The sequence below is a fragment of the Malaya genurostris genome, chromosome 2 (genome assembly GCF_030247185.1).
Source record: "Malaya genurostris strain Urasoe2022 chromosome 2, Malgen_1.1, whole genome shotgun sequence".
NCBI classification, from domain to species: domain Eukaryota; kingdom Metazoa; phylum Arthropoda; class Insecta; order Diptera; family Culicidae; genus Malaya; species Malaya genurostris.
In genome coordinates, this window is record NC_080571.1 from 289,473,809 (window position 1) to 289,496,269 (window position 22,461).

Below are 22,461 nucleotides of genomic sequence, written 5' to 3' on the forward strand. Positions count from 1 at the left end.
TCGAACATGTTGTTTGGACATGTGTCGAGTATTGTGATGCCAGGTCCCAACTCATAGGTTCCCTTCGGGCCCGAGGTATACCACCCTTCGTACCAGTCCGCGACGTCTTGGCAACTCGAAATCTTCCTTATATGACTCTCATCTATAACTTCTTGAAAACTATCAATGCTCAAATTTAGTGCTCTCCCTATCTCTTTCTCGTCTACAGCTCTACCGCACTCTTCTTTACGTTGCTGGAAGTATGGCCTGTGTAAACGATGCTTCGGAGCATGCACCTGCCTTGAACTGACTGAGTTGCTGGAAGCTACCCAAAAACGTCACATCAACGTCAGAACACACCAACGAAGCATCCCAATCCAGAATAATCTCTTCATTGCTACAAGCTGAAAAACATGAAGATTCATCGAACGCAAAATGTGTCTAAAAGATGTATGCCACAAACCAATGATGTATTCAAATTTCAATTCAATACTGTGTAGGTCCCACCCTCCCTATGTCCCCTTACTAACTGGGGAGTATGCCGCCCCGTAATACGGCATCCCTTTCTCTCTCCCTAACAACAAGACAATCGGCCACGTTAAGCTAAAGCAAATGAGCCTAATAAAAATTTTATTTGAAAAAAAAAAAAATCGCCGTTTCAGTGACAGTTGTTTTTGTTTTCGTATTATTCACGCTCGAAAATGTCTGTTTATGTGCCCAATTCTCGCCATTTGCGGGAAGTTTTACTTTTCTGTTACAATTCGAAAAAAATGCAACTGAAGCGCATCGAATGCTTTCAGAAACTTACGGTGATGCTGCTCTGAGTAAAAGAACGTGTCGGGAGTGGTTTCAACGTTTTAAAAATGGTGATTTCGATGTCGAAGACAAACATGATGGTGGAAGAGAAAAAACCTTCAAAGATGAATAACAATTTACTACGAGCTCTTAAAACCGGGTGAAACCATCACAGGAGAACGCTACCGAACGCAACTGATGCACCTTAGTCGCGCGCTAAAAGAAAAGCCACAGTATCAAGAGCGACATGACAAAGTCATCCTCCAACACGACAATGCTCGACCTCACGTCGCAAAAGTGGTCAAAAAGTACCTGGAAACACTGAAATGGGAAGTCTTGCCCCACCCGCCGTATTCCCCAGATGTCGCCCCTTCTGACTTCCAATTATTCCGTTCGATGGCACACGGCCTGGCAGATCAACATTTTCAATCCTTCGAACAGTTGGAAAAATGGATTGCTTCATGGATAGCGTCAAAAAGGACTCCTTTTTACGAGCCGGGATCCGAAAATTTCCGGAAAGATGGGAGAAAGTTGTCGCTAGCGACGGACAATACTTTGAATAATACATCTGTAAGCACTTTTTCGCAATAAAGCTTTAAATTTTGGAAAAAACGGCGGAAGCAAAGTTGTACACCTAATAGTTCGACAGCGAAGCAAAAGTGAAACTATCGCACTTTCAAAGCATAATTGGAAAGTATGTTTAACACCTCAGAATTAGTCTTCGAAGCAAATTGGTAAGGATTTTGATCGCAGAAAAATATCAGAGATTCTATGCTATATGCGGCTGTAGTCGTAGTCGAAAAGACAGTTCAACAAGAAGGAGTCCAGATTTGGAGGAAGAAAATCGCCAGTATCATCACCATCCTTCCAAATAGGGTCTGGTTTAGCAACCGCATGTTGGAAAAGATTAACAAAAAAACCAGTTTCACCACACATCTGTGTAAGGATTTTAGTCAAGTTGGTCATAAATACAATTATTGTTACCGTTCAAATAATAGAGTGAAACTATCCAGAAAGCGATACCCCCGTCAAAGTCGACGCTAATCTGAATTGTACAGAGGAAGAACATTGGAAAACGCAGGAGATTCATTCAGCCTGCAGTTAAATACAGTATCAAAAGTCAGTATTCTTCCCAAGTATAGATGGAGGCAGATCGCACAGCAAACTTCGACTCCTGCAACAACTTCGGGTAAATCCTTGGAAAATAATTAGCAATGTTCGGGTTCGGGTTTCAATTTGTATGGGTTTTACAGTAAGCACAATGATCCCCTCTGGCTACAGCTTTTTACTACAGTAGATGAGGAACGAAAGATTATTTTTAATTTTCAACTCATCATACTCAGACACCACTATGCTTGGAGAACCCAAGTCCGGATACGTACTTGCGCAAGGTAATTACATATCAGATGATATGAAGTACCGTAATCGCATTCACACAAGTCACACGAAAAATACTCAGTACGCTGTATAATCGACATGAGATAGTTGAGGTTTCAATGACCAATCAGAGCTCGGACCAGTATACCGCAATGATGCTTGGAAAAATGCAACCGACTGTTTGACATTTTTACATGCCTTTAAAATAATCTGCCTATCGCAAAACAAATAATTTCGTTTGCCAGAGATTCTCTGCTGAAATGCCAATTGTATACCACACAGAATAGCGTAGTTTCCTGCTACAGTACCTACCAAGTGAATGTGGGACTGTTCTAATCTTATTGCAGGATAGTAGACACCAGCACCTGCACGACCATCCATTAGAGAACCGTCCGTATAACAGAGGATATCTCACTTTGAATGTTTTAAAAGCAAAGTTGCAAAAGAGAGTTAGATCACTACCAAAATAACCCATATTCGGTTTGCATACACATTGAGGACGAATATAAAACTCTATTTCTTTGTATCAGCTTAAAATACTTTTTACTACTTTATGGTTACTTGAGTAGGAGCGAGGTTAGGTCACTAGAAGTATTTAACTTATCCCAAGCAATCATTTGAGACCACAAGCGAGTGCGTCTATAAGGTTATTGCTCCAAAGTAATGGTTTAATAAACTGGAGTGTCAACAACAGTAGGTTTCTAATTTAACACTCGTGTATTCTTTCCGAAGTTAAAGTGAAGTGAAATAAATCATTAAAGTTACAGGTAGTATAAATTACTATTGCACACCAGCTGAACTCATTAAGTTGGTAACGAAGCTGATGTGCTCAAATGGCAATTCATAGTTTTAACATAAAAGGTTCCAAAACTCATTTCTCACTTTAACTAGAGTTCAACCAGGAATCTAAACACTCGAACACCCGTATGATATATCCTTACCCTACAATGATTCATGTGTCATTTCGTTGCTTCCAGTCTAGATTAGTTCAATTAAAAATAGTTCCGCTAGTGTGTCACGAAAACAGATATCTTAGAACGACAAGTTTTTAAGCTTCAAACCTAAATTGATTGATTATACAAAGAAAAAACAAGATGTTGCAGAAATAAGCTTAGAAAGAGTTGTAGTACTACGGCGCCATATTGTTAACCTAGCTAGTAGTCCTCGAGTATCCCGAAGGCGTTGCATATTGTTAGTTGCACTAGCAAAGCACCTACTTGACCTACATCTGCGGTTAGAGCAAAGCCAAGTGAACATGTTAAAAAATTGAAATACTGGAGTATTATAATGTGTCGCCGAGTTCTGTCTGCCCGATTCGTCCCAGGATGTTAGCAAAGTTTAGCACTGAACAGTCGCTTATCGCTTCAGTCTGCTACCTTCGGTTAAACTACCGTTAGAACCAGCACCCAATGACTCCAAATCGGAGGAAGCTAACCGCCAAATCCGTACCGCACCGTTACTACACATTACGGAAAATGCAAATAGAAGAAAAGAAATGAACAATTGAACACAATTTAGCTCCCGATCGATGATTCGGAAAATAACGAATGGAAAGCCCAAAACCATATGATATAATAAAAACTTAAATAAGTACCGTGAAATGTTTGAGATAATATGTTGTTTGCAAATGTTACTTACTTGGAAGCGGTAAACACTCGATTGTCGCTGGTGACAATGTCATTAATTGACTGATCCGTCTTCATCTCCGCTAAACTATCGCAATTTTTAACATTCCATAGACGAATAACGCCACCACGGCAACTAGACAGCAGAATGTCGCCGTAGATGGCCATTCCCGAGACCCATCCTTTGTGGGCATTGTTGAGCGATTGCTTGAGTTCTCCGGTTCGTAGGTCCCACCTTTTAATGCCGGAATCTCTGCTACCGGAAAACAACTCGGCATCGACACCGGTAGCATCTTTTGCCACGGCGAGGGCTTGTACCCCGTCATAATGCGGCGGTTCCAGGTTAAGCAACGGTGGAACGTTCCCACCGGCCGCATTAACCTCAAACACTTTGACGTAGTGATCCTTGGAACCGGTTGCCACCAGGTCAGTATTATTGGGACCCTCCCAGGCAGTAAGACACATAACGGCCGCCTGATGACCTCCGGAGAGTCGCCCGAGACAGGAAAATGTCCGCAGATCCCAGATTCGAACCTTGTCCGACGCGGCGGTGTACAGTTTACCGGATGCGCCTAGCTTCAGGGCCGTGATCGAACATTCACCGGGGATCAAGTCGGACAACGACGCGTTTGCCGGAAGAATCGAACCAGAGGAACTGTTTTAGGAAAGGAACAAAATAATACTGTCAAGATTCGATTGAAAAACTGGGGTCGTTTGTATGTGACTTACCATAACGTGATGAGTGGCCGGATGTTGCTTTCTCTGAGATCCCACACTTTAATGAAGGCTCCCGATGCCGAGAAGAGTAAATTGTTGGTTCGGTCGCATTCTACGGAGGCAACCGGCCCGAGATGACCCGTTAGACAGTGCGGCGTAGAACCACTACGTAGATCCCACACTTTTACCGTTCGGTCTGTGGATGAAATCGGAAAAATCGTTTTTATGTGTTGATATAAATAAACAAAGCACTTCCGTCTCCGTGAAATTAATAAAGTAAAAACTGACATGAAGACATTTCATAGGAAATGGAATGAATTCGTATTTTATACTACTGTGTCTGATTAATACCCAGAATGTGGTTATGAAAAAAAATCTTTATTTTTTGTTCTAAATAAACTTCCTCCCTACAAAATGCACTTATTCCATATGTTTTTTTCCAGTCATCGAAGCATGCCAAATATTCCTTCTCCGGCATGGCTTTCAGCATATTCTTCGTTTCGGCAATTATCTCTTTAATCGAGTTCGCCTCTTGAGTTTGGCGAACAGCTAGAAGTCACACGGAGTCAAATCAGGCGAATACGGTGGTAGGGGAACGATATTTGTTGAATTGTAGGTGAAAAACTTTTCGTAAAATCAATGCAGTGTGAAACGGTGCATCATCGTGGTTACAAAAACCAATCTTCGTTGACCCGAAATACTGGCATTGAGGCGTGTAGTTCAACGCAAATGACGCATACCGCTTAAATAATATTCTTTGCTGGCAGTCTGCCCTATTGGGAGTATACTGAACTCCACATCTGGGAAATGTCTGAATGTGAAACACCGGGATGGAAATGCGGTTTTTTAATCACTTGCCCTTCTCGTACCGTATAATATTGTGGTCCCGGCAAGGATTTGTAATCGAGTTTCACGTAGGTTTCGTCGTCCATGATTATGCAGTTCAAATTTCCAGCAAGAACCGTATTGTACAGCTTTCGAACCCTTGGCCTGATCGGTGCTTCTTGTTTCGGACTACGTTTTGGTTGTTTCTGCTTTTTATAGGTTCGAAGATTCAAACGTTCTTTAGCACGAAGAATATTTGACTTCGAAGTGCCCACTTTTTTGGCCACATCCCGAACTGAAACCTCCTTCTTTTACTCGAACGCCTTCAGTATACGTTTATCCAACTGAGGGTTAGCAGGACCTTTTCTTTGACCCGTTTTCGATTTATCTTCACCGAACTTAGCAAAGCAAAGTCGTGGCATTACATTCCTGTGGTGGAATTTGGCCTATCTGTTTCAACAGACTTCACAGCCGATTCTTAGCGTACAGAATCATTTCATGGCTAGTACTATGGATCCTACTGACACTAAGAATCCTTCCAGGTCGGGGCTCGATCAGACGACAGCTGGCTTGTAAGACCAGCGTCCTATGCATTGAACCGCCAACCCGGGACTCACCGAACTTCCTGATTGCATTTCGCACGGCTTTTTCACTTACTTCTTCCATTTTTGCTATCTTTCTCAGTGACAGTCCGCGTTCGGTGCACCGTTTGTACACAATTTTTCGACGTTGTTCTGCTGAAAGTCCACGCATTTCGAAACAAACTAATGAAAACGAATAAACAACTGCACAAGTGGTTAGAGAAGAGTGTAAACAACAGGACGCAGCCATAAAAATTGACCGATTCTGAACCATTGAGGTTTCTATGCCCGGTGAAAAATGAACGGCGGCCCTTCTGAAAAAAGGGTGGCCAACACGTTTCCTGATGAAAACAAAACAATATGTAAAAGCGATTCACACGCAGCATCAAGCGACTATCACCTGCATGGAACGATTACGGAACAACAACATTAATTGTAAGCAATTCATATGAAAGGACACTACGTCAAGTTCACGGAACATTTTAACGTAGGATACGTGAGCAATATTCGGCAAAAAAAAATAATAAAAATAATCTGGACGTCGACGGAAGTTGATTGATCGTGTTTAATGCATGCGTTTCCTGATGAAAACAAACCAATCTCATTTGCATTTGTAGTTGTAAGTGAGCTGTCAGAGAGCCTAATTGCGAAATGGCAGCGGTTTTTGGTTGCGTCCATACTTTCTGGGACAGTCTTTATATAAAGAATTAAACGTAAGATTTTTTTTTTTTTATAACTATTTATTGGAATATGAGTTAAAATTAAATTATTAAGATTTAAATTGGGTGTTCAGCCACAAGTGGTGACTTTTCAGCCCTATTATATATATGATTTGGTTATTACCATGAGGACATTATTTGCTTCCGCAATTCTGAGATTTTTGTGTAGGGAAAATTCTAAACCTACTTGTATTGTGTAATGGGGAAAAGGAACTTATATACTAACTTACTAACTAATACAGAGAGCGAATCGATTCAATTGAAGATTGCATCGATTTTTGTCGGAATTTGCTTATAATATTATGTGACATTACATCTAATGGTTCTATATTTGTGAGTCTGTGTAACTCATTTGAACTAAACCAGGGAGGACGCTTCAAAATCATTTTCAGAATTTTATTCTGAATCCTTTGAAGCGTTTTCTTCCTGGTGGAACAACAGCTTGACCAAATTGGTACCGCATAAAGCATGGCTGGTCTGAAAATTTGTTTATAAACTAACAATTTGTTTTTTAGACAGAGCTTAGAATTTCTGTTTATAAGAGGATATAAACATTAAATATATTTATTACACTTTGTCTGGATTCCTTCAATGTGATCCTTGAAAGTGAGTTTTTTGTCATACGTTAAACCTAAGTATTTAGCTTGATCAGACCATGTCAATTCCAAGCCATTCAATTTTAGAATGTGATTATTGTTTGGTTTAAGAAAAGAAGCTCTTGGCTTATGAGGAAAGATAATTAATTGCGTTTTTGCTGCATTTGGTTTAATTTTCCATTTTGACAGATAATCATTGAAAATATTTAAACTTCTTTGTAGGCGACTGCAGATCACTCTTAGATTTCTACCTGTGGCTAACAGACTTGTGTCGTCACAGAATAACGATTTCTGACAACCAACGGGTAGATTTGGAAGATCAGAAGTGAAAATATTATACAAGATTGGACACTACACTCGAACCCTGCGGAACACCGGCTCGTACGGGTAGCAATTCAGATTTACAATTCTGATAGCTAACCTGAAGAGTACGATCAGTTAAATAATTTTGAATCATTTTGATCAAATAAATAGGAAACTGGAAATCAGACATTTTTGCTATTAAACCTTTGTGCCAAACACTGTCGAAAGCTTTTTCTATGTCTAGAAGAGCAACTCCAGTGGATAACCCAGAAGATTTATTTACTTTTAACATGTTCGTTACTCTGACAAGTTGATGAGTAGTTGAATGTTCATGACGAAATCCAAACTGCTCTGGTAAAAAAATTGAATTCACATTTATATGAGTCATCATTCTCAACAAGATAATTTTTTCAAAAAGTTTACTGATAGTAGAAAGTAAGCTAATTGGTCGATAACTTGATGTTTCTGCTGGGTTTTTATCAGGTTTTAGGATAGGAATTACTTTAGCGTTTTTCCATCTTTTTGGGAAGTAAGCTAATGAAAAACACTTGTTGAAAATTTTAACCAGGAGTCTCAAGGCAACATCGGGAAGATTTTTAATAAGAATATTAAAAATTCCATCATTACCAGGAGCCTTCATGTTTTTGAGTTTCCTAATAATTGATTTAATTTCATCAAAATTCGTCTCAATAATGTCATCGTGTGATAACACTTGGGATGAAGTATGATCATATTTCAGTGAGACTTCATTTTCAATAGGACTCACAACGTTCAAATTAAAATTGTGGACACTCTCGAACTGCTGAGCAAGTTTTTGAGCTTTTTCGCCATTTGTAAGAAGTATTTGATTTCCTTCCTTGAGAGCAGGAATTGGTTTCTGAGGTTTCTTAAGAACCTTAGAAAGTTTCCAGAAAGGTTTAGAATATGGTTTAATTTGTTCAACTTCTTTAGCGAAATTTTCATTTCGCAAAAGAGTAAATCTATGTTTAATTTCTTTTTGTAAATCCTTAACTATGTTTTTCATAGCAGGATCACGAGAACGTTGATATTGTCGTCGACGAACATTCTTCAACCGAATGAGCAGTTGAAGATTGTCATCGATGATAGGAGAATTTAATTTAGTTTGAGCTTTGGGAACTGAATGATTTCTAGCTTCGATAATATAATGATTCAAATTGTCAATTGCTGTGTCGATGTCCGCAGAATTCTCTAAAATAGTTTCATGATCCACATGATTTTCAATGTGAGATCTGTAATCCAACCAATTAGCTCTATGATAGTTGAAAATAGAACTAATTGGATTAATTATAGCTTCGTTGGAAAGTCTGAATGTTACTGGAAGATGATCTGAGTCAATCAGCATGTGTAATCGGTTCACTACAAATGTGACTTTGATCTGTTAGAACCAGATCAATTGTAGACGGGTTTTTCACTGAAGAGAAACAAGTCGGATTACTGGGATGAAGAACTGTGAAGTAACCAGCTAAGAGTTGATTATGAAGTATTTTACCATTACAGTTATTTTGCCTACAATTCCACTGGACATGCTTAGCATTTAAGTCCCCTATTACGAAAAATTTCGATCGATATCTTGTAAGTTTTTGCAAATCGCCTTTAAAGAAATTTAATTGTTCGCCGGTGCATTGGAATGGCAAATATGCTCCAGCGATGAAATAAATTCCATCAATGGTTTCAACTTCGATTCCCAAGCTTTCAATAACTTTAGTATTGAAAAAAGGTAAAATTCGATGTTTAATTTGCCGTTGGACAAAAATGGCAACTCCACCACCCATTCCAGTAAACCTGTCAAATCGATGAACCACATAATGTGGATTACTTTTCAATTTGACATTTGGTTTAAGAAAAGTTTCTGTCACAATGGCAATATGGATTTTGTGAACTTCGAGAAAATTATAAAATTCATCTTCACTCGATTTCAAAGATCGAACGTTCCAATTTAAAATATTCAAATATTTATTTAACATCACTGTTAAATTTCAAATTCATTATAATATTATTTGCAAATTGCCATCCGATTTGAAATGCTTCAAAAAGAGATGAAGTCGAATTCATTTGGATGATCATTTGAAAAAGTTGATCTTGTAGGTAGATCATTTTATTTTCAGTTATATCGCCTAAATCGACTTCATTTAAAGAAGCGAATGGCATTGAAGGAATATTGGTAGGTAGACTGCCATTAGAAGAAGATGATTTGGCCGGTCTACCTATTAATAAATTGTTTTCGATAGAATTATTTACATTAGAAGAAATAGGTGATAGATTTCTACCTAAAATACCAGCATAACTGACATTAGAAGAAGATGATGACGAGGTCGATCTACCTGTCAATAAATTGTTTTCGTTAGAAGACGAATTGGCAGGCGTACCTGTTTTTTGATTTAAATTCAAAGAAATCACTGCCTTAGAAGAATTAGGCGTGGCATTTGTAACGGTTTTTGATTTTCAGGTATGTTCTGTAAATTTAAGGTCGTTGATTTGACTTGTTGTCTAAGCGAACGAGCGTTTAAAATTTTTTCCCTGACAGGACATTTCAAATAATTGGATTTATGATTTCCATTGCAATTTGAACATGAAAATTTATCAGTGGTTTCATTCATTGGACAAACGTCTTTCGAATGCGATTTACCACAATTCAAACACCGTATATCCATATGACAATTTTTGGTTCCATGACCGAAGCCTTGGCAACGACGACATTGCGTTAAGTTTGCAATACGATTATGCCGTTTATAATGTTCCCAATGAATTTTAATGTGGGAAATGAAACGTACTTTTTCTAAAGTTTTCAAATTGTTTACATCACTTCGATTGAAGTGTATTAGGTAAAGTTCATGGGAAATTCCAGAGCGTGGTTTAGAAGTACCATTCGCTCTTTTTTTTCATAAGTATTACTTGGGAAGGGGATTAAACGTAAGATGATTTTTCTCTATCAGGGCTCCTCCCAAAACGAAGTCCTGGATACTGGCCTGAGCCGCACAGTTTAAATTTTACCGGTTTCGGCTATTTTTCGGACACAGTAGTTCATAGGGCTTTCCGGTTTCTATAGTCAAATGAATCACTCACCTGCTGCGGCGGTAAACAGTGTTTGATTAGACACTTTGATGGACAGTACCGAATTGCTATGACCTTCAACTACGTGGGTACAGATTAATGGTGCACCAGCTTTCAACTGAAATAACAAACAAAAATCAGTCAATTCAACAACGGCAAAATAAGAAATGTATACCTTTCCCATATATTCCTTTATGTTACCACCAGGCGATGGATCCTGCGTTCCGGCTCCGAGTCGTGAAAACACATCTCCGGTGTCCTCTCGGGACGTACCTCGTCGGTACACCGGAGGCGACGTGGGAATGTCGTTCGCATCCTCTCTGACAACGGGTATCATCGAAGGTGCAACAGTTTTCAATTTCGATTCGTTTGGATTGATTAGCGATTTATTAAGCGAGCAGTCCAGCATGTGTAATGTACGGGTTTGTTTTTGGTATGGGCGTGGGCGTGCGTATATTGTTGGTCGGTTGTTAATAGCAGCACACAACGATGTACAGGATTACGGCGGAGAGTCGAATCGAAATTAGTATGATGGAAGATAGTGGAAACATAGATGCGTTTGAATATGAAGAATGTCACAATTTCGAATTACAGGAAAATTAAATTCAACAGCTATTAGCTAGGCAACAAATACTTTAAATATTATTTGACACTGATTTAGGTTGGCTGTTTGGGTTTATCTCGTTAGCGTCCGACTATTTACTAACAAAAATCATTTTACAAAATCATGTTATTGTCGATTAATCTTGTTTGAAATGTTATAAAATCAACACTTAACATTGATACTATGGCTCACGACGGCCGAGGAAAACTGCCGAACTTTTGAACTGATGCTCGCTTATCACTCCGCTGCAAATATTCACAAACCGATACATTGTTCTCGTCTGTTCTCTAAACTTATGCTACCAGTCTAACAAATTTTGATCAAATCATGAAAACTGCAAAAATTCTAACAATTCAATTTTGGTCCGTATCCAATTTAAAAACAAAATACACCGTTCTTCGTTTTTCCATACTTTTTACTTACATGCCAGGTGACGCCTTGCTCGGGAAGGCTCTTCTCGAGATACGGGGCGATGGAGGTGCCACACTTGGGTCGAATGATTTCCGCGCTAGCAGAGGCGATGCGGTACTGTTCTGACGGGATATGCTTGGCACTGGCTGAAGTCCTCTATGGGTATGCATGTGTAAGTGTTTATAATGGAAAAGATGCGTGATCAGTCAATGGACAGCATGAATTGTTTGTCAAAGTGTGTTCATAAAATAGTACGTCAAACCCGTAATTTGTTAGTTTTATTTTTCATTCAAATACAAACAAACTATCTACAAAGAAAACCGGTACAATTTAAAGAAATGCAGTTGAATTCAATCGTACGGAAAGTTTTCTGTGAAATAGAATGAGAATAGATAAAGTTAATATTACAGTTGGGCTCTTTTTCATATCGTTAAGCTCAATCCAGACAGAAACTGCAATATCCATGCATTGCACATATTTCACACGTGAGTAGTAACTTCAAGTTTAACACAAATAAGTGACAATAGTTATTAGGTTCAGTAGCTTCCAGTGTTCTACTAAAGATGGCGCCACTTATAGAGTGCCATATCGAAAATTGGGATATCTGTCAACAACGTGACAGTATTGGATTATAAACAAAATCGAATATTTTTTCGAGCAAGATCAGTCTAAACTTGAAGTGCCGAAATTGAATTTATAAGTGAATCTACGTATTAAGAGAGGTTCAAACGGTTTGAAATCGATGATTTTGTTCTTGTTTAAAACAAAGTAACGCTCCAAGAGTCAACCTGTTTACGAAGGCGTGGATCCTTGTCCGATGCTATGTTATTGGACATAACACGTCTCTGTGCACATTGACGAAACAGTTCATGTTAAGGAACGGTTCAGAGCATAACAGTTCTACCGAATAAACTAATTCTAAATACCGTCCCTTCGTTCTTCCGGATTTCTAAAGTTTGTGCCTGAAAAACTGTCATAAGATAGTAACGATTACCTCTCAGGGAATTAGTAGACAAAGTTCTGGTGAGTTTGACAAATTTGTTTCCATCGTCACAAAAACAATCTCGTTAGCGTCGCAGCACTCCAGCACCGATTTCGTACAATGCCACGATGCCAAATCCACCCAAAGCAGAGCGTCGTTGATGGTACCGATCGTTGTGTATAGCTTGCTGAATTTGCCGCACCCACAGATGTTCTGCTACATCAAGTACTTCTTGACAAATTGATCGATTCTCTACTTCTTCCGAAATTTCTCCGGAACATCCAGGCGGGACTTGCCAACATAAAGCTCGCGGTCAAGGATCTGCTTGATGTCCGCTTTACGCTTGGTGTCCCGTCTTTTACGTTACATTACTGCTGCACTAACCACTCTGGCGCGGACTTTGGCCTCCGTATTCTGTTTATCGGTTCAGTTAGGCGCCTTCTTCACCTTGATGGCATGAAATCAGAGTGTCTTGGTAACGTCCCGGGTGAAAAGATCTGGACTATACCTGAAGTAATCCCTTACTTTCCTTGCGATCACGAGGTTTCATAGCCTTTCTTCCGCAACATCTTCTCAGTATCATCCAAAATTTGATCAATTTTCACCCTTGCAATAAAAAGAGAGTGGTTTTTTAGAGTACAGCCTTTACAGCTTCGACAACAACGCATAGTTGGTGACGAAAAGTTTGGTTTTCAATCCGCAGTTACAAATTGCTCTCTAACTCATCAGCTTTCCGGGCGAATACTACCTTGATCGAAAAGTTTTCAGAATCACCACCGTGTGGCGCTCTCAGTCACCCGATTAGATTGAGTACATCTGCGTCTCCTCGATTTTGTACAATTTTCAAAATGGAATTGAATTTGCAACAACGAGTTTGCATTTGTTTCGTTAAAACCGGTTTCAATGGCTACAATTACTACTGGTGACGAGACGTGAATTTACGAGTATGACACGCAATCCAGATATCGAGCGAATGAATGGCGTGAACCGAATGAGCCGCAACCGAATAAACCTCGTCGTTTTCAGTCGAAAAAGAAGGCGATGTTCACAGTTTTCATTGATTACAAGGATGTTGTGTATCAACAAGAAACATTATTTAGGCGTTATGAGACGTTTGCGAAAAGTAATTCGCCGAAAAAGACCAGATTTGTGAGCAAACAACTCGTGGACAAACGCACCACGATAACGCACCGTCACACAATGTCATCGTTATCCGTGAACATTTGGCTAAAAATGAAACGAATACCATTCAGCATCCACCGGACTCACCTGATTTGACTCTTTGCGACTTTTTCGGTCGACTCAAAAAACTGCTCCGTGGAACGCGTTTCGGCACCCGAGATGAGATTATGGAAAAATCGCAGATGACTCTGATGGCCATACCGAAAACTGAATATAAAAAATGTCTCGAAGATTAGATCAAACACTGGCATAAGTATGCTGCAGTCGATGGGGAGTACTTTGAAGGGGACAATATCGATTTTGATAAATAAATTAGTATTTCTAATTGTCTGAATAAATTCCGGCAATTTTTTGATCATTCCCGTGCTTTGGCTGAATAAAATCATTGTCTGGCAATATATAAGTTTTCATATATGGCAGCATTGATTTCAATACGTCAAATTTGACATCAGCATCACTGAATTGAGAGTTTCAAGTGATATGCGTGCTCAGAACACTTTGTCTTTCGAATCTAGTTGTACTATTTACGGTGAATTGAAAAAATCGGTTTGGCGAAGAAAAGAATTACATTGCCAAACGAAAGCTAAAAGAAAATGTTCCAATGCTATTGCGAAACGAACAGGGACTCCCAAAAAAACATTTATAATTTGAAAAGGCTTCAACAGTTGCCCGGGTTGGCGGTTCAATGCATACGACGCTGGTATTACAAGCCAGTTGTCGTATGTTCGAGCCCTGACCTGGAAGGATTCTTAGTGTCAGTAGGAGGATCGTACTACTATCCATGCAATGATTCTGTACGCTAAAAATAGACCCCGAAGTCTGTTGAAACAGAAAGGCCAAATTCCACAAAAGGAATGTGATGTCAAGACTTTGCTTTTTTTCTACAGTAGAAACAAGTGAAAATGATTTATGCAAACTGATTGATTTATAGGTCACTAGCCAAAGGCTATTATTTACCTTTTTTATTTACCTCGAGAAAATAGATGATTGATTATTTTTTGTAACTCAAATTATGGTCTTGATACATGAAAAATAACATAAATGAAGCTATTCTTACGAGCTCAAAGAACTACAAATTCATTATATTTCTCGGAAAATTAAGAATACATTTTGAACACAGATTTTTTGTTGAACGAAGTAATAGAAGAGAGAATTGAAGCATTCAAAAAATCTGTAACTTCACGGAAAGAAACAAATCAGCTCTTCAACTAATTCGTAGTTTTGTTTTTGGATTAGGTGAATTTAACTACGAAGCTTAACAGATTTAACTAGTTATTTTCCAGTATTTATTTTGTTGCTAAAAAGGGTTCTCAATTCCAGGGAACATTTCTAGTTGACAGAAACCCTGGACCAGAGAAATTTTAAATTGAAACGAAATTGTCGTTAACAACTAATTATGTCCAACTAGTGGCGTGGTAATGCCTTTCTCTTTTCTTTATTCATGAGGATAATTTCTGACACGAATTTAGGCTATATACTGATTCGGTTATTTCACAAAAGCTGGTTTCAACGCTTACGTAGTATATCTGACTACATTCCAAACCAACAGTATCTGTAATGATACATTTAAACTTGGTCATTAGTCACTTGCTGAAAAAATATTGTGGATAGAAAAAAAGAGTGATTTGTCGGTTACGTCACTTATATGATTATATCTCCGGAACCGAAAGTGTCAGCAATTTGATCTTCAAACTTGAATAACAATTCAATAGTAACTTTCAAGCGAGTCTAGGATTGTTCAATCCGGTTCAACAATCACCGAGAAAATTGAGTAGAGGTCAAAAATACGTTTTGTCGGTTACGTCACTTGTTCCATCATGGCCCTTATAACCAGTCTCACTTCCACTTCCACATTCACTTCACTTACATGCCACTTAACTTGATTTTCCCTATTACTATCACTGTAGTGAAAAAAATCATGTATGTTATTAAGGATGTTCGTAATAACCACAAGCACATCTAAGTAAATACTTTTTTCTCTGAAGCGACTTCCGTAATAAGGACCCACATTCACTTCACTTGATTTCCATCGTGAAGTGATACCTATAATAAGGATCACAACCACTACACTTGGTTTTAACCGTGTAGTGATACCGGTAATAAGTAACACCCACTTGATATTAATTTATGTCTCAAGACTTGCTTTCAAACGAGCTAAAGCTTGTGAACATTGGGTTCAGCCATCTCTGAGAAAATTGAGCGAGGGGGCAAATGCGTTTAATCGGTTACGTCTCTTATGCCATTACCCAAAAGTTAATTCAAAGATCAGGGGGATGAAATACACTGAGCCTGTTAGATTTCAGAAACTTTTATTATAGAGAAAGTTTTAAATGTTTCATTTATATGACAGTTTAAACTCTCCACTCTATTTCAACACATGTTACAACATGTTTACATTGTTGTAACATTCAGTAAAATGACGTCGAATCAAGTGGAAGTGCGCAAAATTTGTGCGAACGGCAACTAAATCCGAATTTATCGGTACGCAATCTTTCAGTGCGAAATGTGGCTCACAAGGTTTTGAAGCCAAAATCATACATATAAAAAGTGTAGCCGAGACAAGAACCGTAATGACAAGTAAAATTTTAGTGCAAAAAATCGTGCTAATGAGTTTTTCACAAATATAAAAAATTCAACGGTTCGAAAACTTTAAATGGCGTTCGAATTTGGCTTTTTATACCGCAATGCGAAACAGCGCCGTTACCCGGTCAAAGGAGGTGTCCAAATTTCCGAAGAATTATTTGATTTGGCAGGTCATATGTAGTTGTGATCGAAAATCTGTATGTGTGTATATGTCAAATAATCTCACTACGTTTTCTCGGAGATGGCTTAACCGATTTTGACAAACTTAGATTCAAATGAAAGGTCTCATTGTCCCATACGAAATTCCTGAATTTCATCCGGGTCCGACTTCCGGTGCCAGAGTTATAGGGTAAAGTTTGTTCAATATTGTACACCGTCACTTAAACCGGCGAAAAAAATAACATAAAACAAAACTTCTAAACTGGTCTCAAAACTACACAAATCGATAGTCATTATCTGTAGGCAACTAAACAAATCAATTCCGGCTATCCTGGTTCCCGGTATCCGGTTCCGGAAGTACCGGAAATAGTAGTCATATATACCAAAATGGATCTCACTCACTTTTCTCAGCGATGGTCTTAGATTCGAATGAAAGGTTTTCCAGTCCCATACGGAATTCCTGAATTTCATCCGGATCCGACTTCCGGTTCCGGAGTTATAGGGTAAAGTGTGTTCAACATTGTACACCGTCACTTAAACCAGCGAAACAAAAACCGTAAAAAATGTTGTAAACTGGACAAAACCGTTGTTCCCAATCTTAGGATCAAATAAATGGTCTTATCAAAAATTACTGCTTATTTTCGGATACAACAGAAATTCAAATCGTCGTTTAGAGTACCATGGCAGAATCGTATAAAGTCTTCAATATTTAAATAAAAACTAATAGAGTTTGTACGTCATGTTAGTTGGTGGCCGTAAGAACCGACTTCGATTATACCAGTTCTCGGGTTCTGGTGACGGAAGAGCATATAATAGTGAACCCACTTCGTTTTCTTAAGGATGACATACGCGAGCAAAGCACTGTTTCATTCTGTATGTTATGCACAAACAATCTCTTGGTTTCTTTCAAAAATCTAAGAGAAATTTTTTGAATAGAATACCACAATATTATACATGAGAAAGGCATCATTACACCACTAGGTGGATTAAAACAGGTTTTTGTTATTATTTTGCTGCCGAAATTTAAAGTTGACAGACTTTGTTCAGATTCATATAGCGTTTCTAGTAACTACTAAATGAAAAATTTCACGGATAAAATATTGAACCGTTCATTAAAACGTATCATAAAACACTTAATTGAATTCAATAACTAATCCGAAACAAAAGTTTAAATTAGTAAAAATATTATTAGATTCAGTACCAAAAAATTGTTGTTCTGTCAACTATCAAAATTAGATGCAATGAAAATAAATACTTGAATTTATCGTCGGTTTTTGCTTACACCAATAGTTTATATTAGTCGATATTGGTAAATATTCAACTAAGTTGATTACAACCAACAATAATATTATTGAATCTATCAATATCTTCAGCCACCCGGCGAACGACCACAAATTGGTGGAAACCGGTCAAAATAAACGATATAAAAAAATATCTTCAGTAAATCAAATTGGCTAAAAAAAACCTTGTTTGCTAATTCAACTGAAAAATTAGTTGAATAAAATTGAATTTAATCTCTGCTATGAAATGACAGGCAGTTTATTGGATATATGCAAATAAGAAATTTAGCATTTCTGAGAAAATTGAAAATTACTAACCAAAATTAGCAATTGTGAGAGTTTTTTAGTTTTTTTTGTACTAAGTAGTAACTAACTAAAATCAGAAAACCTATTTTTTGCCAAAAAACTGATTGCGCTCTATCCGAGCTGAAAACATGAAAAGAGAAACCCCAACAATTGTGACCTTATACGACATGGACGCAGGAACCCACTGAATCCGGAGAAAGATAATAAGTACTACCAATCTCTTAGTAAACACCACCTTTACTAACAAAAATCATTACTGGAAGATTTCAGAAACAAATGAATGGATCAATCCAGATTACAATCGGGTCTCTGTGAAAACGGAGTGATTTTCCACGAAAACGGTGTTTAGTGTTTCTATTCTACATTGCAACACTCGTTATTCTCCATTAATGTAAAAACAAAAGACACACTATTTACGAGACGGACAAAGACACCCGCATCGGCACACACCAGGCAAGCAAAACGATTACTCAACATGGTCTGTCCTCATTGGCAATCGGCAGCGCAGACCGCAGAAGCTGGTCACCGATAGCATCCAAGCCGGTTTCCACTAGTCGCTTTAACACGCGAAAAGGCTGAATTGGCAGCAGATGGTACAGCTGATCGATAACGTCCAACAGGCGAAGTAAACATTTTCTACGCATAAACGAACAAACGGGTAATTCAGAAAGATAGATGGACACATTTAGGCATTTTTCGGTACAACGCCAGATCGCAGTACGTATTTTTCTGAGCAACCGAGCATTTTGCTGAAAGCTGCCCATGCAGTGTTAGGCGATTCGACAATCCTGTTTGAATATTATCGAAGGCGAAGAGAGAACCGATTATTTATGAACACACTTTCAACACTTGAAAATAGATAACAACAAGAGAGACGACTTATTAATACTTACTTCAAAGAACCGGGAGCGCTGGGAGTTTTCGACAGCGGAACAAATGTTCGCCCAGCCACGGTTGTCCCAGCAGACGGATTGCTGCTGTTGCTGTTGTTGTTGATGATGTTGTTGCTAACAGGTACCGGAATCTGCGATGTCTCACCTGCGGTCGTGTACGAACGAGTCATACCACCACCGATGAATCCGCCATTCTCGTCCTGCGGAGAATGTTTCATCGTGTCATCGTCATCTGCCGAATCCTCTAGATAAATACAAATACCCACTTTCTCAAGCTTGCTGCCGGCGGTCGGGGAAACAGACATGTCCCCTGGTCCAGGTAGGCAACCGTACGGCAGCGAGTCTTGACCGGCGGCGGGCCTTCGTCTTAGCTTTGAGGAGTTTCTGTAGGTGACAATGTTATCGTTATCGCTAGTAGTAGTAGGTGAAAGTTAAGAGGGAGCAGCAAGAACGGAAAGATTTCGCCATACACCGTACGGCACCAGGAAGTAGGATAAAAAGGGGTGGAAATGGAATTCGACAAGAAAAAAAGTTGAAGAGGAAGAAAACAAGTTACGAATTAAAAAAAAATCAAGAAATTGAAATAATATTGATGATTGAATAATTTTTGTTTTCTGCAAACGATTTTGGTAGTGACAAAATTAAAGTAATTTCAATTAATCATTAGTAGAGACTATGGCTTCGTACAGGTTATTCTTCTTGCGGATTCGTTCACTGACTTGCAGTTTACTTCGGCTAGAGGTTAAAAATGGTATTTCATTAGACTTGGTTCTGTTATTGATTCATGGACACAACAAATAATTTGGACTACTACTGAACAGAAAATTCTAATCTAGAACCGGATTGACTTTTATGGTAAGGAACGGATAATCATTGGGTCCAGCAGTTATTTATCATGAAGATTGGCCTACGCTTTTATCCACCTGCCAACTACTGAATTGTGCTGAATAATGCTTTATTAGTTCAACCGGAATTTCAGATTCTCATGCTACGATGTTAAACAACCGCCACACCGAATGACGCCCACCACTAACAAACATGGAACTCGTGATTAGAGAAAAAAAAACTATACTTACAACTCGGTGCTGCTGCTAGGAGAAGGGCTTCTGGTGATGGAATTGATTACATAGGCATTGTTTTCATTGTTTTCCGGTTGGTCTTCGTACGTTCGCGTAAGTCCGTTGGAAAGTGCTGCCGCCTGTAGCATAGAATTCATCACATTGGAATTGTTGGAGTGACCGGAGCTGAAACTTGTTTCCGATAGGGTTGCCGCCGGAGTTTTTGCCAAAATATGCTGCAACAGTTGCTGCTGAATGCTACTATCTTGCTGTACTTCATTCAGTAGCGCTTCCCGTTCCTTCAACCTGGTTTGGGTAAGAGCAGCTTCGCAGACCTGCGCAATCGATGCCCCGCAAAGTTTCTCTAGAATGAACCTGAACTCTTCCATCGACCGAATGTTTTCTAAAATGTTCTGAAGCTGTATTTGTTCCGCTGCCGATTCTCTACCCTCTTCCAATTCCATGATGGAATGCTGAATTTGTGTAATGTTCTCCTGAATGTAGTTCATGTTGGCCAGTATAGTGTCTTCTTCTGATATGAGTTCCGCTGTATCTCCTAAACCTTTCCTCGAGCGAACATTTGCTAAATCACGACTCAATCCATCACGCTCCTGTAACAGTCGTTCAAGTTCCCGTTCCAGTTCAAACACAGCTTGTCTGCTTCTGGCCGCCCGAGTGATAGTTCGCTGCAATGAATCCCATTTGGTTTTGAGATTCTTTGTGTTCTGTACGAGCGTTGATTTCTTGGGAGGAAACCGACCGGCCGCTTTCATACTCATCATTCCTCGTTGAGTCTTTCGTAGATTGGAAACTTCTTCCGTCTTTCGCTTTAGAACTTGATCCTTTGCCACTCCCTGAGCCTGCAGGGTTTTGATCATGTTCACCTGCTTCCGACTTTCCTTCCTAAGTTGAGCTATTTCCCGTGTCTTCCTGCTCTCCAATTCTTTGTGCCGGTTATTTTCTTCTTGAATTTTCTTCATCAAGCGAATTTTTATCTGCTTTAGTTCAGCCAGTTCCCCTTTGAGAGTTTTGAGTTGAGCATCCTGCGCTTGCAATTCACGCTGCTGCCTGAGATGTTCTCTTTGTGCCATTTGTAGTTTTTTCAGTTCCTTCTGCATTTCCGACAATTTACGTTCATATTCCTCCTTGACCTTTCTGATTCTGTCAGGTTGCACATTTCCCCCCGCAGCACCCGAACCACTCATATTAGCTAGTACCTGATCACGTTCCTTCTGTGTGTTGATAATTTTCGCATTCAAAACGTTCAGTTTTTCCTCATACTGCTGGCGCATGACCTGCATTCGTTGCTGTGACAACTCCAACTGTTCAATTAATTTCGACTTAATTTCAATATCCGAACTAATGTCGTTGATTTCCGCTTGTAGCTCACCGGTTTTGTCATCCGATTCTGTATCCGAGTCACTGTCAGATCCATCGACCAAACTCTGATTGCTGCTGTCATTTTCCAGGCCAGGCAACGACCGAGACATCAGAAGTTCCCGTTCTTTCTCCAGTTCACGCTTAGCTCGATTGATAACGGTTTCCGTCGTGTCCTCGATAAACGAATAGTTACTTTTCAATCCCAACTTCGATGGACTAACCTGAGCCTTCTTCAACTGTTGGAACATTTGTTCCGATTCGATCAGTTTCGCCTTTAGCTTCTCGATTTCACTGATATATCCAGCGACCAGCTGTTGCATATCGGAATCCCCACCATCTCCACTGCCGGTGCTACCGGATGACCAACCCAGCAGTGTTTGCTGTGCCTGCAGTGCGGCGTTTTTATCTGTCAAAACATTGATCGTTTCTTGCATAGCCTTCAGACGCTGCTGGAGGCGCTTATTGTCCTGCAACAACATTGCATTCTCCAGGAACGTATCCGATACCGCAGCATTACCTTCAGCGTCCACGCTTCTTTTACCCTGTTAATTAAGGAAAGGAAACCATTAGCAAGGTTTAATATTGGCTTGTTGATTTAGACAGACGAAAATATATTTTGTTTTCCCGCCCAAATTCCAACCGCTTATTATGATGTTACAATCGATGTGACTGAACACACCCCACCGGTAATATCATGTGAATTCTGATCACACCGCAAAACCACCAAAACGGAGGAAAACCGCAAATCCATTTAAGCGAACATTAGCAATGAATCGGGGAAGCAAAAAAAAAAGTTACCAACCTGCTTGTACTCAAGTAACTCCAGCTGCAAGGCAGCAATTTCACGCCTCAGCTGTGATATCGTTCGCGAGCTCTGGTCTTGATTGATTTGTACTTTGTTTTTGATGTTGCGCGCTCGGTTAGCGTACTTGAGTGTGTTGAGGGTTTCCATGAAGTCGCGATCGCTCGGAGACACACATGCGATCATGATCGTTTGACTGTTTCCTGGGAGAGAGGAAAAACAAATGCGGCGA

General features: G+C 39.3%; 1 protein-coding gene across 14 annotated transcripts in view; it reads right to left on the minus strand.

Moving 5' to 3' along the window:
* LOC131430508 (kinesin-like protein KIF21A) overlaps nucleotides 1–22,461 on the minus strand; it is a 140,174-nt gene that overhangs the window by 13,857 nt on the left and 103,856 nt on the right. For 7 of the 14 annotated variants that reach the window (XM_058595549.1, XM_058595544.1, XM_058595546.1 and 4 more), the window contains 9 exons: nucleotides 22,230–22,432; nucleotides 20,066–21,969; nucleotides 18,990–19,400; nucleotides 11,617–11,760; nucleotides 10,765–10,909; nucleotides 10,602–10,707; nucleotides 4,506–4,689; nucleotides 3,790–4,431; nucleotides 3,427–3,610 (listed from right to left, as the gene is read on the minus strand). In XM_058595549.1, the coding sequence (XP_058451532.1) occupies nucleotides 3,508–3,610; nucleotides 3,790–4,431; nucleotides 4,506–4,689; nucleotides 10,602–10,707; nucleotides 10,765–10,909; nucleotides 11,617–11,760; nucleotides 18,990–19,400; nucleotides 20,066–21,969; nucleotides 22,230–22,432 (3,842 nt within the window). In that variant the 3' untranslated portion in view covers nucleotides 3,427–3,507. The other 7 variants (XM_058595554.1, XM_058595553.1, XM_058595551.1 and 4 more) reach the window with 7 other exon arrangements.